The sequence below is a fragment of the Nothobranchius furzeri genome, chromosome 4, assembly GCF_043380555.1.
Source record: "Nothobranchius furzeri strain GRZ-AD chromosome 4, NfurGRZ-RIMD1, whole genome shotgun sequence".
Taxonomy (NCBI): Eukaryota; Metazoa; Chordata; class Actinopteri; order Cyprinodontiformes; family Nothobranchiidae; genus Nothobranchius; species Nothobranchius furzeri.
In genome coordinates, this window is record NC_091744.1 from 78,218,336 (window position 1) to 78,236,375 (window position 18,040).

An 18,040-nucleotide genomic window follows, 5' to 3' on the forward strand; every position below is an offset into this window, starting at 1 on the left:
GCTCTTGATGGCCACATAGCAAAAATATATATTCTAGAAGCAGTTAGTGCTGCAGGCTGATGGTTGTGTTCATGTTCCAACAGGTTCTTAATTATTACCTCCAGAACTGCAGGAATTCAGTCTTTACATGGGACCCACCCCCACTCAAAATGAAACTGCATCACGCACCTGTGCGTCAGCGCCACCCTGTCGGACTCTTCATTGTTTCGCTCTTCTCCACCTTTAATTGTTCAGCGATTGCCGAACTCGGGAGTGGCTTTTGGCGACCTCTGGGCGCGCGCAGCGACGCACGAGCGCATAAAGGTGGATCTGGGACAATGTGTGTGTAGCCCCGGAAGAGACAAAGGGATTATAACATCGGAGCTTTTCTTGTCTTTTTTTAAATTAAGTGTAGAAAACAGGCAAGTTCCGAGGTTAGAATGAAGCGGGTCAGACCAGGTTTTTACTTGAAGGAAATAAACCAAACCTCGTGGAGAGTGCCGGAGCGGTACCAGGACCTGAAGCAGGAGGGGGTGGGAGCGTACGGAACAGTGTGGTGAGTGGAATCTGAAGCTAAATCTGGACGACTGATTTTACTTTATCTTTATTTTTTAACTGGTGTGGAAAGACATTTATGAGACAGAATCGCACGCTGTTTCACTTCCTCTTTTTGATGGAGTCGCTCGCCACACCACCACCTCCTCTACAGAGAATCAGATCGGTGTTAAGATCGGTGGAAAACACCTAAACAAAAGGGCACCGAGCACCTTTTGTGCTCAGTGTTGGTGAATGATTAACTGTGGGCGGCACCAACCTGATCAGATGGCTGAACGTAACAATAAACATCAACTTGTTTGAAAAGCACCCTGCGACAAAGGAATCAGCTGCTGTGGATGGGGAGTTGCAGCAGAACTTCAGCTGTTGTGAGGGTGTTCTCTGCTTCCCTGTTGACAGGGAAGTTTCTAAACAGTTTCCTCATACTGGGCATGATGTAGGTGATGTTTTCTCCTCTTTCAGCTCAGCTCTGGACACCAGAACAGGAGCCAAAGTTGCAATCAAGAAGCTCTACAGACCCTTCCAGTCTGAAATCTTTGCAAAGCGGGCCTTCAGGGAGCTGAGGCTTCTCAAGCACATGAAACACGAGAATGTGAATTACTACTCCATCCTCCCATTATCATGTCTGTTTTTATTCTGCGATGGGATCAGAGCGAAAGTAACATTTATTCCCCTGATTTCTTTGCAGGTGATCGGTCTGCTGGATGTGTTCACGCCAGACCTTAGTTTGGACAGGTTTCGGGATGTGTACGTAAATAATGTTTTCACCAACGTTCTACTTGTGCACATACAAACAATAACTGATTTAAATGTACAATTTTTATTTGGCTTGTCAAGTTTTATAGTGATGCCGTATGAGCTGACGGATCTGGGAAAGTTGATGAAGAAGCTTAAGCTATCAGATGAAAAAATAAAGTATCTGGTTTATCAGATGCTTAAAGGTCTTAAGGTAAAAACCATTACTTTTGATAATTGAGTAAGGTGTTTTTGCTTCACTTAATGAAACGTGTGTTTTGTTTCCTTCTCGCAGTACATTCATTCTGCTGGCGTGATTCACAGGGTAGGCCTGTTTCGGTGACCTTTCGACAGTTATGGTCTCTTTACTGCCGAGCCAGACTTCGTCTTTTTATCTTTTTCAGGATTTAAAACCATCAAATCTTGCTGTCAACCAGGACTGTGAGCTCAAGGTGCACCTGTTCAAACCGATAGACTCATCTCACCATTGGTCTTGACTTAAATAATCCTTTTGTTCCATCAGATTTTAGACTTTGGTTTGGCACGGCAGACGGACAGTGAGATGACGGGGTACGTTGTGACTCGCTGGTACCGGGCTCCAGAGGTCATGCTGAACTGGATGCATTATACACAAACTGGTAAGTCCACCTTTCACCACATTTTAAGAACATTTTTGTCTTTTGTTTGCAAAGAACCCACTTCTATTTCACAACTAACTTGTCCTTCCTCTGGAAATTTACATTTTACTGAAATAACAACTTTAAAGAATGGAATCCGATGCTTTCAACAGTGTCAGGCTTTTTAGGTGGAAAGCTGTAAAATAAAACCTGCTGCAGCGGATCAAAATCAGTTTTACTTTTATTATTTTATGAATATTCAGATTGGGGTAGACTGATATATCGGGCTGATATTAGGGATGCAACGATATCACTTTTTTCCAAACCGATACGATACCGATACTTGGATCTGAGGACTCGCCGATACCGATTACCGATACTTCTACCAAACAAAAAAATACAATGAATTGTAATACAGGTTTTATTTTGTTCTGTTTTCAACAGGAAAAGACTGTGAGGTAGATAAAAATTAAAATTTGTTAATATAAATGATCACAAAACTAAAATATTAGATGAACAGAAATGACAAGTTACAGTGAAGTCTTTCAAGCAACTGCATTGGTATCAGTTACTGGTATCTGTTGACTTTTACCAATACCGATACTGGTATCGATATCTGCATCGGGGTGCGTCCCTAGCTGATATTTACCATTTTTTTTGCGTGTCGGCCGAGTTTTGTCCTTTAGTAAAGTCGATTTTAATGTCAGGCACATCCTCAGGCAGCCTGTGCTGTTGCTGAATTTAATTTAAATGTTTTTTTTTTTACGTTCACTGATAACATCTGCATATTTAGATGTCTGAGCAGTGCACAAAGATAAGATTCAGTAGTTAGCTAAATTCAAAAGATTCAGCTTCAGAAATTTTGTGCATCAACTGATGTTATTAGTGACATTTTAGCAGGAAAATGAGGTGGAAAACCTCTAAATATCGGTCATGAAAATCGGCAGTACGTATCGGCATCAGCATTAAAAAAAATAATAATAAAACTCATATCGTTTGACCCCTGATTAAGATTGTGTGTTTTATAAACTAGTAAACACATCAAGAAAATTTGATTTTTTTTTTATCTATAAAACAATTTCAGCTGCTCAGAAAAACAAATTGTAGCACAAACCTCACATATTTATTAATTTCATCCAGCAGATCCAGTTATCCAGTTATTATTTTTATGCCTGTTGGTTTATGCTTGACGCATCCGCGAGGTCCGCACGGCGAAATTGCGTCATTTTAACAACCACGCCTCCGCACAGCCCACAATTTCCACAACGCACACCTAGGAAAATTTCTAACCACGCGGACGGTCGGGTGCGGAAAAACATGGCGGACGGGCAAGAACTAGTATGGCAGAGGTTCGTAAATACAGACATTTGTGTGATTCAGCTCTCAGAGATCACCGTGATCAACATGTTGTTAATAATTCTTGGAGAGAAATAGCTCGCACTGTCAGAAAAGACGAGGACGCTGTTGAAAATGCTGAAATGCCATGTTGTAAACAGTGATTTTTACTTCTATGGTGTAGTGTTGGATGCATGCCGTAGAGCTCCATGCTGCCCCCTACAGTTTGGGAGAATATTGGCTCACCGCAGAGACGAGCCGCATGAACCATAAACGCTGCAAGTTGTGAAGCGCGTTCCATCCGCGAGCCGCATCACCGCGGGGAAAGTGAATGTGTCAAGCATAAACCAAGCTTTACTCATCACTGTCAGTCTGTGTGGCCAAGTTTCCATGAGCTATAATTTGTGTCTCATCTCCAGTGGATATTTGGTCGGTGGGCTGCATCATGGCAGAGATGCTGCAAGGAAAACCTCTTTTTAAAGGGACCGACCGTATCCTTTTTCCACTGACACTGAAAGATGTTTATTTTTGTCTCTCCAACATCAACATAATAACAGATGATTTCTCAACGTTTGAGCCTTGAATGCTGCTGCTCAGATCTAGATCAGCTGGACCAGATCTGGAAGGTCACAGGAACGCCGACCAAAGAATTAATATCAAAACTGGAGTCGGAGGATGTTAGCTCAGTTTCTGAACTTGCAAAATGATTCTGGACATAATATTTAGGTGCATTTTTAAGCTTATTAAAACATTTATATCTGTCTCCTCATCAAGGCTAAAGAATACCTAAAGAATGTGTCACCAATGCCCAAAGCAGATATGCAGAAGTTGTTTTCTGGTGCTGGTCCACATGGTAGGACAGCAGTTTTAATTCATACATCTCAACTCAGTCAAACCCCACCCTAAAATCTTTATTTCACATTTTCTGTTTGTCTCCTTCTTTCTTCAGCTGTGACGGTGTTGGAGCACATGCTGCAGCTGGATCCGGAGGCCCGGATAACGGCTGCAGAGGCGCTCACCCTGCCTTACTTTGCAGAGTTTCGAGAACCAGACGAGGAGACGGAGGCTGAGCGGTACGACGATGTGATTGACAACTCCGACCTCAGTGTGGATCAGTGGAAACGTAAGGATGATATGAGGGGGGGAAGGGCTAATCAATAGCTGGAGGCCAAAATAAAGGAGTTCAGAGGATGTAATTTCAGAATGGTTGATAAGAAATGGGATGAGCAACATGAGCAATTCTGTTTTATTGAGTAAATCCTGCTGGTCTTCTTTCTGCAGGACATGTCTTCACTGAGATCTTGACCTTCAAGCCTGTTTTGTCAAATTCCAAAGAATCTGCCCTTTAAGACTCCCAAGCTGATGACTAGAACAAATTAAACGTTGCCTAAAATCTGCAATTTGATCACAAGGCCTAATGAAGCCTGCTCATGATGTTCAGATGTCAAACAGCTGTAAAATAACTCTTGCAGCATTAAAGCACAAAGTTTTATTGTTAATCTGAGACTGAAGTGACACAACAGGAAAAAAAAGCTTTTAAATGACTAGAGATGCACATTCATGAATATTTTTAAAAATAGTTTTTTTTTTTGTAATTCTGTGGAGTTGTCATCAAATTCTTTCCTGTGAGAGCATGAAAGCATCACACACCGCTAAAATTCATCTCTGCAGGCATTGTCTGGCCTACGCGAGCTGATGCCACTACACCACCCCTCTTCCCCCCACAGCCTTCTGTGTCTAAGTGCAGATTAAAATTGGAAGTGGGCACTGGCACCTGGGATGAGGCTGAAAGATCCCCTTGCCAAATGCCGTGTGCTTACTCCCAAGGCCCTAAGTGTGTGTTTGAGTGGAATGTCGTTGGTGGAAGTGTTTAATGTGCAAATAAAATTAGGGGGGCAGGCTGTCACAGGAATGTGGAAATGGGGTCCATACCTGCACCCCCTGACTTGTCCACCCCTCAAAGTCCTATGTGCATGTTTGTGTGATGATGTGAGGGAGCACGAGGAGAAAAATGTGTGGGGATGGGGAGGAATGGCCGGTTGACCTAAGCCCTCCAGGGATCCAGCTCCCCCACTGGCCCAGTAAGCACCTCCATTGCTAAAATGCCACCCAGGGCATGGAGACCCCAACCCATCTTACCACGGCCCAAAGCAGCAGCATTGCAGAGCTCCACAGAGTTTGAGGGAACCAACGCAGCTCCACCCCAGCAGAATATCTACTCCCATCCATGCATTTGCACAGCTTCCAGAATATATAAGACATAGGACATCCAGGTAAGGTTGGGTCCTCCCCCTCCTGGATATCCCCCTCCCACGTGATGGACAGCAGAGGAGCCAAGGTCTACCTGAGTTCCCTGAGCCCGGGCCAGGCTCTGCTGCATGTTCTCGCCTTCTTCCCGGCAGCATACATGTCACGAACCGACCCCCAAGGCCCCGCCCAGATCCCCACATGGGGCCGGCCAACCCCACACCCCTAGCCCCCAGGCCCCCACCCAGACCTACTTAGGGGCATTGCAGCCACCAGGCAGCAACCCATGGCCACCGCCAAGACCCCCAAGGGGCCCCACTCACAACCGCCAGTAGTACCCCCCCCCCCCAACCCCCCGTCCCCCCGAGGCAACCCAAGCATCTCCAGAGGGAGGCAGCTGCCCCCAGCCCCAGACGCCTCCAGTGAACCCACCCTTGGGGAACGTCCGGATACTCCAAACTCAGACCCTCCATCCCACCACCCACATCACCCCGCAGGACAATATCAGTGACCCCCCATCATCGCTATGTGATGGAACCGATCAAAGGAGCCCAAAGAAATTGACTTGAAGTGGAAGCAGAGGCTGTATCAAGTGCAATATGATCTAACAAAATATTTCTATACTGGTTAATGCAAAGAGTAGCTGTGTTTTTCCAATTCATGAGGATAGTTTTCTAAGTGATGCATATGGCAGTCAGAACCACGTGAACCAAAAATGTTTCAATCGGGACATCGTCCAGGTTTCCCAGCAAACAAAGAGAGGGAGAAGTTGGGATATGACATTTCAGACACTTTGACAGGTCTTCACATACTCTACCCCAAAATTCCTGGACAGGTGGACAGGACCACAGTGCATGGATGTAATTGTCAGGAATGTTGTTTGTGCAGCGTGTACAGGTGTCACGACACAAACCCCATCCTGAACATCTGATGACCTGTATAGTGTACTCCGTGTAGGATTTTGCACTGAATTAATTGTAAATTGGGGTGTCTGATCATTTTAAAAGTTCTTAAACAAGTTTGGGACCAGAAGTTCTGGTCATAGCTGACTGATAGATCCACCTCCTATTTTTCAATAGGGATTGCTATTCTATCGTCTGTTTTGGACAGTGTCTCATAAATTTTAGACAGTAGTTTGGGGGGTTGGAGACTATAGAAGTCTATAATACCATTGGTGGTGCTTTTAATTCTACTTTATTGAGCTTAAATTTTTAACTACAGATTTAATTTAGTGATATTCTAAAAAGCTATTATCGATTCCAAATTGGGAGACTGCTCTGCTCTGTTAAATGGGATGAAGTCAAATTCTTCATATGTGTGTTCCAGGAATATGATTCCTTTATTTTTCCAGTCTGGAAGGTTCATCATTTTGTTATTTTGCAAAATATCAGGATTATTCCAGATAGGTGTGCGTCTGCATGGTATTAGTGAAGACTCTGTCAATTTTAGATAATCCCACCATGCTGCCAGAGAGGTGCTGATATTAATACTTTTGAAGCCTTCATGCTTTCTTATGCTTGAGCTAATAAATGGTAAGTCTGAAAGCTCTATTGTATTGCAAAGTGCATTCTATATCTAACCAGGACTCATCTAGTGGGTTATCTTGCAACCATTTTAGTATATATTGCAGTCTGTTGGCTAAGAAATGATGATAAAAGTTGGGGAGATCCAGTCCTCTATCTTTGGTCTTCTGAAGTGTTTTTAAGCTAATTCGTAGAGGTTTGTGTTTGTTTTTAGCAGACACTTTTGTCCAAAGCGACTTACAAGTGATAATTGGCATGTTGCCCTTGAGGCTAACAACCACTTGACATCAATCATGGAGAGGAAGGAACAAGGAGTGGACAGTAAAGAGGGGGGATGGGTGCAGGGAGAGTGCTAGTTAAGAAGATGCTCTCTGAAGAGCAGTGTCTTCAGGAGTTTCTTGAAAATTGAAAAGGAAGCCCCTGTTCTGGTAGTGCTTGGAAGGTCATCCCACATTTGTGGAACGATGCATGAGAAGAGTCTGGATTGTCCTGAGCGTGGTGTAGGCACTGCTAGCCGACGATCCTGTGATGACCGGAGCGGCCGGGCCGAGACATAAGCCTTTGCAAGAGGATTCAGGTAGATGTGAGCCGTACCATCTCGGACTTTGTATGCTAGTGCTAGCTATTTGAATTTGATACATGCTGCTAGCGGTAGCCAGTGGAGCCCAATGAACAGAGGGGTGACATGCTCTTTTTGGCTGATTGAAGACCAGATGTGCCGCTGCGTTCTGGACCATTTGAAGAGGTCTCACAGTACAGGCTGGAAGACCAGTTAGAAGGGCATTGCAGTAATCGAGGCGGGAGATGACAGTAGATTGCACCAGGAGCTGGGTGGCATGTTGTGTTAGGTATGGTCCGATCCTTTGTATGTTATACAGCGCAAAGTGGCATGAACGAGCAGCAGAGGCAACATGATCTTTAAAGGTCAGGTTTTCATCAATCACAACACCCAGATTTTGAACTGCCTTTGAAGGAGCCAGAGATAGGAAGTCATTTGGTTTATCCAGCCAAAGGAATTTAGTGATTGGTTTAGATCTCTGGTCTCCTCAGTCGGCTGGTGGCTTGTTTGGGATCATTGAGAATAAGTAATTTATTCTGGGTATGACCATCATTTTAATTATAGCAACCCTCCCCATGAGTGATATTGGTAAGGATTTCCATCTTGCAAGATCGTCTTCCACTTTCTTTAAACGCGAGATGTAGTTTAGTTTAGTTAGATCTGCCAACTTCGGAGAGACAGTATTTCCTAGGTATGTGATATTCCCTGACTCCAATTGTGTACTAAGTATATTGGCAAAAGAGAAATTAATTGGTAGAACTGTGGATTTTAACCAGTTTATTGAGTAATCTGAAACTCTTGAAAAATAATTTATCAGTTCTATTGAATGGGAGAGAGAGGATTGAGAATTCTGTAGAAAGAGTAAAACATCATCTGCATAAAGACTGATCTTGTTATATTTTCTTACACTTTATGCCTTTAATACCTGTTGTTTTCCTAATTGCTGCTGCTAGTGGTTCGATAAAGATAGCAAACAATGAGGGGGAGAGTGGGCATCCCTGCCTGGTCCCCCTCTGAAGACAGAAGCTAGCTGATATTTGGTCATTTGTCCTGACACGTGCTGCTGGTGAATTGTATAATGTTTGTAGCCAGTTTATGAAGAAGTTCCCAAAACCAAATTTATGTAAAATTGTAAATAAGAACTTCCAGTTAACTCTATCAAAGGCCTTTTCTGCATCTAGAGATAATATACTAGTTTCTATGTTTCTACTGTAAGAGAAATCTATCAAATTAAGTAATCCACGTGAGTTTGTGGATGACTGTCTACCCTTAATGAAACCAGTTTGGTCAGTGTGAATTATAAAGGGGGTTACCTTCTCTAATCTTTTGGCCAGGGCTTTACAAATTATTTTGAGATCAACATTAATAAGAGAAATTGGGCGATAGCTGGTAGGAAATACAGGGTCTTTGCCTGGTTTTAACAAGAGACTAATATTGGCTGAATTCATGTTTGGCTGTAATCTGCCGCTCTCTTTGATTTCCCTCACCATTCTGAAGAATATTGGAGCCAGAATGATCCAGAATTCTTTGTAGAACTCTGCTGGGAGCCCGTCTGGACCTGGAGCTTTCCTTTTAGGCATGGATTTAAGGGCTTCCTGGAGCTCAACTGATGTTAGTGGCGAATCCAGGACTGTAGCTTGGCTGTCTGATAATTTAGGAAGTGTTATCCTGTCAAGGAACTCATTGATCTCGTTATCTGATTGGTTTATCTGTGGTGAGTACAAAGTTTGGTAAAAGTCTCTGAAAGTGTTGTTTATTCTTTCAGGATCACATACTATATTCCCGGTTGAGTCTTTAACAGCAGATATGGTAGTTTTCTCTTTATTTATTCTTAACTGGTTAGCTAAAAATTGACCTGATTTATTACTATGTTCGAAGTTTTCTATTCATAGTCTTTGTGCTAAAAATTGAATCTTTTTGTCAATAATTCCATGAAGTTCTAATTTAGCTTTATGTAGTCTGCTCAGTAACTCTTCTTCTAAAAACTTAATGATTTCTTCTAACTCCTGAATATGTTTATTTTCTGTTATTTTCTTATGTGATGAGAAAGAGATTATTTGACCTCTCATCACTGCTTTCCCTGCCTCCCAGAGAACAGTTGCGGATGTTCCAGGCAGGTCATTATGTTCTAAATATAAAGCCCACTTCTTTAAAAAAAAATTTCTATAGAACCTTCGTCTTTAAGCAGTGATGTATTAAACCTACAGTTTTTGCTTGGTGGGGTTGTCTTCTTGTTTACCAGAGTCAAAGAAACTGGAGCATGGTCGCTGATAACTATGGGGTGTATCTCAGTGTCTGAAATGTCAGCCAACAATGAGCTGCTGACAAGAAAATAATCCAAACGTGAATGAGAGTGATGGACATGTGAGAAAAAAGTATACGGTTAGGGTGAAGTGATCGCCATGCATCACAAAGCCCATAATTCTGTAACTATGTTAGCAGATTGCCAGTTGCGCTGAGTCCCAGCTGTACTGAGCCTGTCTGTTAAAGTATCCATCCAAAAATTAAAATCGCCTCCAAGTATAAGTGGACAGTCCAAATGTTCGGAGAGTACAGAGAAAAAATTATGAAAGAATGAAGGGTCATCAATATTTGGACAATATATGCTGACGATGCATACGCTTTGGTTCTGAATAGATACTTTTAGTATTACAAATCTACCCTCTGGATCTGAAACTGTGTCCAATACTTTGAAATTGATGTTTTTGTGTATTAAAATAGATACACCTCTTTGCCTAGAATTATAGCAGGCAGAGAACATGCTGGGAAACTCGGATGTTTTAAGTTAATCTGCAGATGTGGCAGATCAATGGGTCTCTTGTAATAATATTACGTCTGCTTGCACTCTTTTTAACTGATCAAAAAATTTTAATCTCTTCTCTCTGGAGCAAGCTCCATGTACATTCCATTGGGTCCCATTTTCATAGCTTTACTATGACCCGACCAGGATATGAAACCCAATCCCCCAGTCCCAGGGTGGACACTACCACTAGACCACTGAGAAGGTAAGAAGAAATCCACCGGATGGTCTATTAGAGCCGATGAGAAGACAGAAAATCAGTGGGAGTTGTTTAAATTAAAGTTAAAATGTTGAGGGAAAAATGTGTAAATTCTCAAAATTCTGGGCGTTTTTATTGAGTAAAGCATAAAAATGTGAATACATGGTGCAGCCCTTCAACTACTTCTACAGTGGATCTCAAAGGACTTCCTTTTAGTCCTTCACAATAAGAGTCTAAAATATATATGCAGGTAATAAAACGTGAATCTGATAAAACAGTTGATTAATATTCTTCTCCAGTAAAACCCGTGTTTACACAATTTCTTGACTTCTGTTCTCAGTGACTTCTTTATTCAGGATTATCATCTGTAAATGGTTTAAATATGGTTGCATGAACCAGACTGGATTTGTTCCAAAGATAACAAATCTTCTTTGGCCGAGCCATTAGCTCATCTCCCCTGGGAGATCTACTGTCTGATATTACAAACTGATAATGCTCTGAGTGACTTCCACTGCAGGTAAGATATTGATTACTGATAACAGCTCCACAGAACACCACTTAAATCCCAGCTATCCCGTTAACCCACACCCATCAGCGGATGCTCATGTTCATCAACCTGCAGCGTTTGCTGAAGAATCCGAGTTTAGTCTTCAGATGACTACCTCAGCCATCAGTGGAAATCTTCACAATTCCTTTTGATTTCAGACATTTTGTTTTTATTTATATTTTTAATGCATGCAAATGTCATTAACAAAGTACATGTATCTCAAGGTATGTCTTTTCATGAATTCCTTCCCAATATATTTGGTATTATTTTTATTTGTTTTACAAATTCATCTCAGTTTAAAAGTCAGTTTTGTTTAACTAAAGTTTCACATACTTTCCTGTTGAGTCAGTTTAGTATTTTGTTTTGTTTTGAAAAGGCCAAAATGAGGCAACTTTGCAAATTTAGACACATATTTTGCTGCTTTTGCACTAGAATGTGACAGATTTTAAACTCTAAACCAAACTTGTTTGGCTGTTTTAGATATTTTGGGTATGAACATGGATACATGTAGTGATGTCATCAGGGTTTTGCATGTAAAATGATTTGTGTTAATCATGTTTTTACATTAAAGTTTTTTTTCTGTTTGCTAAAAACTGTATTTAAAAAGGTGTGTGTGTGTGTGTGTGTGTGTGTGTGTGTGTGTGTGTGTGTGTGTGTGTTTTGCATAAAGTATATAAAACATTTAACAAGTGCATCACATTCAATCAAATAATTTTGTGAACATGTTCAGAGTGGACTTTAATTCAAAATCTTGAATAAGAGTTGTAATTAGTGTTTAAAAACTGAAATATGAACTTTTTTGGTTTTAAGTGAAAAAAAAATATAAAACATCAAATATTAAATATTCATATATTGTAATTGTAACATGTAAATTATTTATCAAACATTCATGTTAAAAGCAAAGCTTAAGAACATTCTAGGCTATATTCTATTCCCTAAACCGAGCAAATTCTCTTATAATCAGAAAATGCTCATACATGTCGTATGAGGATACTTTATGGTAACATTTCATAAAAATGACCAAAGGTCAGCAACTCTGTAAAACACCTTTTTGCCTCCATTTCTTGTTGAAGCATGCAGTAAATTCAAGTGGCGAAAAAAAAACTGAACATTTGAATATAAAGTTAAATAATATTATTACCCTAATTAAAATTCATTACCCTATAACCACAATTGCCCTAAATGAATAAAATATTCCAACTAAAGATAAAGTTCACATTTCTTCATTGTGTTGCCTGTTTAGACACTAGATGGCAGCAAGTAAACAAGCTTGGTTGTTATTGTACATAGTAGTTAATCAGTCCTGCTGTCTCAGACTAAAGTCTTCCACTAATAGGGAATTAATTATATTTTTATTTTAAGTTCCTACAGAATAAATGGCAGAGGTTTTGAGGTTTCCTGATCTTTTCCATCTGGTGCCATTATTGGGTCAAAGCTCTGATTTATGAACAAACCTCCAAAACTGATGACATTTCCATCTGACTCTCCTGCAGTTTTTCATTTTGTAATTACCACATGCTACTACAACAATATTCTAATCTAAGACGGTGAATATGATAAATGTCACATCTAAACATTTGCATGTTTGCACATTCACAGAGAGCATGCAGATCGAGTCTGGGCCCGGCGTGGTTGCACTCCGTTAGCTGATTAAGCCTGTCAGAGATGAGCTTTCCTGGTATTTGCTGCAGTGATTCATTGTACTGCAGCTCTCACTGACATCTCTTAGCTCTTTTCCCCCCTGTTCAATATGATTGATGAGCTAAAGAAACAAATGTTAAAACTTTCTTGGCGAACTCCTGTTTGCTTAGAGATTCTGCTCCTTTTTCCACATAGATCTCCGTTGCTGAGTGTGGAATTTAACGAGCTGGTCTCAAGTGACCTCCAGATCCTTGACTCCTAAAGGCGACTCCCCAGCGGATGAGCTTCCTTCCTGGGCCTGAGCTCTTCCAAAGCAAACCATGGGTGTTGTGTTCCCACTGCACACACACACACACACACACACACACAGATGGAAAGCTGCTGAACAGTTCACGTAAAAGTCAGAGTTCTTTACTTTCAGCACACAGACAAACAGAAGTACATTTCTTTGCCCTTTAACCCGTCCTCTCCGTCACAGCAGTGCATGAAATGTTTCCATCTCTTGTTTTTTTAACACCTTGATTTTTTTTAGAACTTTAAACTCATGCTGCTTATTTTCTAGATGCATGACACTCACGTGTGTGCAGAAATCCAGACACCTGGTGGAGTTAAATACATAATACAGAAATCTGTACATTTTAGACTGACTCAGACTCTAGAGGGAGTCGGCGTGGAATGACAGCAATGCTCAAACAGAGCTCTGACCGGGGTCACTCTCCTTTCGTGGAGAGGAATGTTCGTTATAACTCTGTTTGTTTTATGTGTCTGGGGGAGGCGCATCCCTGCAAATCTCACCATGGTGAAAAGATCAACACAAGTTGAACCTGCACCCGTCCACGTAGGCTTAACTAGACAAAATATAAAAAGCATAAAATTGACGTGTGGATATTTTTTTATTTGTCGCAAATCAAGCAAGAAGAATTTGATGAATGCAAGCTAAAACATCCCTCATTTGTTTTATTTTCTATTTAAAGTTTTTTAATTTTTACTGAAGCGAATCCCCCCAAAAAATCACAAAAAAAAGAAATATCCATGTCGGTGTTTACTACCAAGATAATTGGGTTTGTCAGATTCTAGCAGGGAGTCAAATATACAGATTCGAGGATGCAAAAGAGATAAATTGACTGGATTTTAGCTGTGAGGCAAAATAAATATCTGCCAACTTGTTGTCCAAGTTGGTTTCTAAGAGATTTTCATCGTTTCAGACATTTGAGCAATTCTGTCAGTGTGGTATAAAATACGAGTTTATTTTGCTGCAGCAGATCTAATCTAGTCTGTTTTCCCACATATACATTTAAATGTTCTCAATGACAGCAGAAACAGTCTAGCAAACATCTCCACAAACTAGGAAAAAGTAACACAAAGCAAGGATCTCATCTTTGGTGCTCATGATGTTACGCAGGATGTTTATAGATTTTCCACATTTAAAAGTGAGGAAATGCAGTTTAATCACTTCCCAGGCTTGACTATTTCCAACGTTCTTATTTGTTTGCTTTGGTAAATGAATGTGTGTATATAGCCCTCAGACTTTGTGTTATTTTATGAGTGTGTGTATGTGTGTGAGTGTGTGCCACTCTCGTTGTGTTGAGGTCAAGCAGAATTCCCAAGAAAGATACTCATATCATGCAGTAGATAAAGGATTTTTGTCAGTTATTTTCTTTTTACACTTGCTTCAACTGCTTCGCCGTCACAACCTTGATCTAGGAGGTAGAAGCACTCTTGTCCGTTACTAAAACTCTTTTTGAGAGCGGGACCCACCAGACAAATCATGGAGGAAATTTCAAAGGCTCACGTTGAGGCGATGAACTCACTGTTAACGATGCAGGGAACACTTAAGCTCCCTAAATTCTGAAAAGACTCGAGGAAGTGAGAGGATAAAAGGAAAAAAGGAAAATCAATTAAGAGATTTTGGAGGTGAGAATGCAATGGAAGGGTGGGTTTAGAATAAAGCGGAGGGCATTGAAGATCAGTCAGGAAGGACAGAGAAGAAAACGGGTGGATAAAAGTGAAGGAAAAGGAGATGAGGAGAACGAGTGCAAGAGACGCTAAGGGAGAGCCGGTCTGTGGGCAGCTTAGTTTACTTTAGCCTGCTCATTAGCCATCCAACAGTTGTTTGAAGACTTCTGTGAACTATGCAGAGTAAACAGTACATACCAAAGACTGCAATCCTTCTCCGAGGACAACTCTTCTTCTATTTGGGACGTGCTGACATGTAGGGTGTAGCATTTCACATTCTGAGAGATTTTAGACTTTGAGGACATCTTAAATCCCTTTAAAACACAAAAATTACATGAAGCAGCTGCTGAATCATAATATATTACAAAATAAATTCAGAATATATAATGATGATTAGTGACAAGCTGTTTTGTTCCATTTGCGTAATAAATATTCCTGTATGATATTAATTAGTCCTGGAGTTCCTCAGAGTTATGTGCTTGGCCCCATACTCTCTATACCCTCTACCTTATAGATGCTTTCCTTGGATACAGCAAGAGATGAACTTTTATCATTACTCTGGTGATGCTATTAGTCTGTGAAGCTTGGTGAATCTGATCTTTGAGTTAGACCACAAGAATGCATTTAAGACATGTCAACCAGGATTTTCTGTGGTCTTTGGACCTAAACACATAATGAACAAACTGTTTAGGTTTTTGTTTACTTGACATGACATGGCATGGTCTCGAGTCAGAAAAGGGTAGAATGCCTTCTCCAAGTCAGGGGGACAAGGTCCTGCTTCAAGTTAGTTTAAGTTTCTTGGGGTCTTGTTCACACATGAGGGAGAGGTGGAGTGGGGCATTGACAGGCAGATTGGTGCTGCATCTGCAGAGATGCGGGTGTTGCACCGGACTGTCCTGGTGAAGAGAGAGCTGAGCCGGAAGGCAAAGCTTTCGATTCACCATTCGATCTACATTCCAACCCTCATCTATGGTCATGAGCTTTGGGTAGTGATCGAAAGAATGAGCTCTCAGATACAAGTGGCCAAAAAGAGTTTTCTCTGCAGGATGTCTGGTCCCTCAGAGATAGGGTGAGAAGCTCGATCATCCGGGAGGACCTTGAAGTAGATCCACTGCTCCCTCACAATGAAGAGAAGTCAGTTGAGGTGGCTCGGGCATCTGGTTGGAATGTCTCCTGGACGCCTCCCTGGTGATGTTTTCTGAGCATGTCCCACAGGGAGAAAACTTAGAGGAAGACCAAGGACATGATGGAGGGATTGTTTCTCAGCTGGACAGGGAACTCGATGGGATTCCCCAGGAAAGCTGGCCCAAGTGGCTGGGGAGAGGAAAGTCTGGGCCTCTCTATTTAGGCTGCTGCCCCCGCAACCCAACCCTGGATAGGCGGAAGAAAATGGATGGATGGATGGATGGACTGCATTAACTTAAGCATCAAATCCTGACAATATCCACAATTTTTTTACTACTGGCACTTTGCTTCCTCAAACAGGAAATTATTTACTGATGTTAACCGTTTGTCTTTTTTATACTGGAGTATATGCAATAAGATTCATAATGGACCTATTGTCTTTTTTTTTTAAACAAACAGAACTTAGAATTTTTTATTTTTATTTTTTGCAGATATTATACTATCCACATGAGAAAAAAAGACTGATGGATATAGAAATGATTGCTTTTTTATTTGCCCAGTGAATAGAACAGAAGAGTTTGAATGTGTTCAGTCAAAACCAGATTCTTACAGTGACCCGTTTTATGCAGGAAAAAGAAGAATAGCAACAAAATAACCCACGGAAATTTCAGTAACATGTTTATAAATTCTCTTGTCTTTCGTTCATCTGAACTCAGTATTATCAGATTCACCTGTTTGCTTTACTGGGGTCAGCAAAGATATAGAAAACCAGGCGTTTGTGCACATGTGAAGATCCCCTGCTGATGAGCTCCCTTTATGGTGTAGAGTGGTAAATTTAGAGCTTTAAAAGCTGAATATATTACCTTTACACTTCGACCAATGTGACTTGAATTTCCATATAAATATGGAAATCCAGTCTGCTTGGTCTTTAATGTTTAACCAGAAGATTTAGAATTCTTTGTTTATTCAGGGATTGTAGAACACTTCATATTGATTCAAGAAGAGAAGTAAGTTAATAAAAAGTAAGAATTTATTTTCCAAACAATTAAAACATGAAAAGTTAACTAAAATTTACTGTGGGTGGATGGATCTAGGTGGATGGAATGTGATTTATGGTGCTTATGTGTGAATATGATGTTATCAGAACTTTCGTATCTAGAAGAACTGAGTTCTGCGTGAAAAAGGGAAGAATTTGATTTGCGTTAAGCTATGAAGTTGATTCTTATCAAAAAGGCATCAAACGCTATCTGTGTGTCTACCTCACCCTTTGGAAGACCCTCTTTGTGGATCCGAAGGTCGGAGAGGTCGGATGACCTCTGGCACCGAGGTTTGGAGAATACCGTAGCACAGACTCTCCAGTCCAGAGATGTTTTCCGATCACAACAGGTGGATGGAACCGTTTACGTCTAGAAGGACTCTTAGGGAGTCGGAACAATATAAGCTTTGTTCTGCAGGAACCGTTTGCTGTGACAGCGGTAGGCAGCTTTAAGCAGGGGTTTGGCAGCTTGCCAAAAATGCTCAAGGTTAAAGAGTTTTCGCTCCGGACGGCCATTCCGTAGCTTTCTCTAGAACTGAAAGCTGAATGATGGAAAGCTGGAATGTGACTGCTGAATCACCTGAGTGATTCTGTTTTAATATTCTCATGTTATGATTTACTAACAAATCAGAATCGGCCATGTAAGAAGAGTTTTACCAAGAACCTCAGAAAACACACCTTCTGGAGACACTGGATGCTCTGATCCGGGGTAAAGAAATATCTATGTGTCAGGAGTTTAACTTAACTTTAATTTGTCCTTGTGTCTGAGTGCGGGTGACAATTTCCTTGTCATATCAAACATTACTGATTACCATATATACAACTCATTCAATATAACAATTCATTTCAGTAATTCAAGCACAGATCAGTCAACCTTATTGATTTAAGCACAGATTAATCAAAACATTATTATTATCCATATTATTCAAATGATTAACTCACATGAACTGAAAACAGCCACTCTTATAACAGTCCAGTACAGCCTAGATAACCAGGCAGGCTTGGCACAGAAGGGCCTTGAGAAGGGAACAGTTTGTTGACACTTTGTTACCATGTGTTCTGAGCTGCAAAAAGGCCCGGGCTCCAGCTGAAGGTATAGCAGGATCCGGCAGATTAAAAGCAACGCATGCAGACTCCTGTCTCCATGTAGACCAGATACTGAAGGGGTCAAACTGTACATGAAAAC

The 18,040-nt window shown here is 41.0% G+C and overlaps 1 protein-coding gene across 1 annotated transcript; it reads left to right on the forward strand.

Annotated features, from left to right (window-relative positions):
* The first annotated feature begins 66 nt into the window (after positions 1–66).
* mapk12a (mitogen-activated protein kinase 12a) lies at positions 67–11,689 on the forward strand. Its single transcript, XM_015964946.3, has 12 exons — positions 67–535; positions 997–1,126; positions 1,223–1,281; positions 1,372–1,483; positions 1,565–1,594; positions 1,674–1,721; positions 1,793–1,907; positions 3,641–3,712; positions 3,819–3,898; positions 3,996–4,074; positions 4,171–4,344; positions 4,503–11,689. Exons 1-12 carry the CDS (start codon positions 420–422, stop codon positions 4,568–4,570), a joined length of 1,083 nt encoding a protein of 360 aa, XP_015820432.3. The 5' UTR covers positions 67–419; the 3' UTR covers positions 4,571–11,689.
* Positions 11,690–18,040: the final 6,351 nt, after the last annotated feature.

What these genes read in the sequence shown, in the direction of transcription:
- mapk12a (XM_015964946.3), top strand. Translation starts at nt 420, where the DNA reads ATGAAGCGGGTCAGACCAGGTTTTTACTTGAAGGAAATAAACCAAACC. An exon ending in CAAAACTGGAGTCGGAGGAT is followed by an intron (nt 3,899 to 3,995) that starts GTTAGCTCAGTT and finishes CTCCTCATCAAG; the next exon opens with GCTAAAGAATACCTAAAGAA. An exon ending in CAGTGTGGATCAGTGGAAAC is followed by an intron (nt 4,345 to 4,502) that starts GTAAGGATGATA and finishes TTCTTTCTGCAG; the next exon opens with GACATGTCTTCACTGAGATC.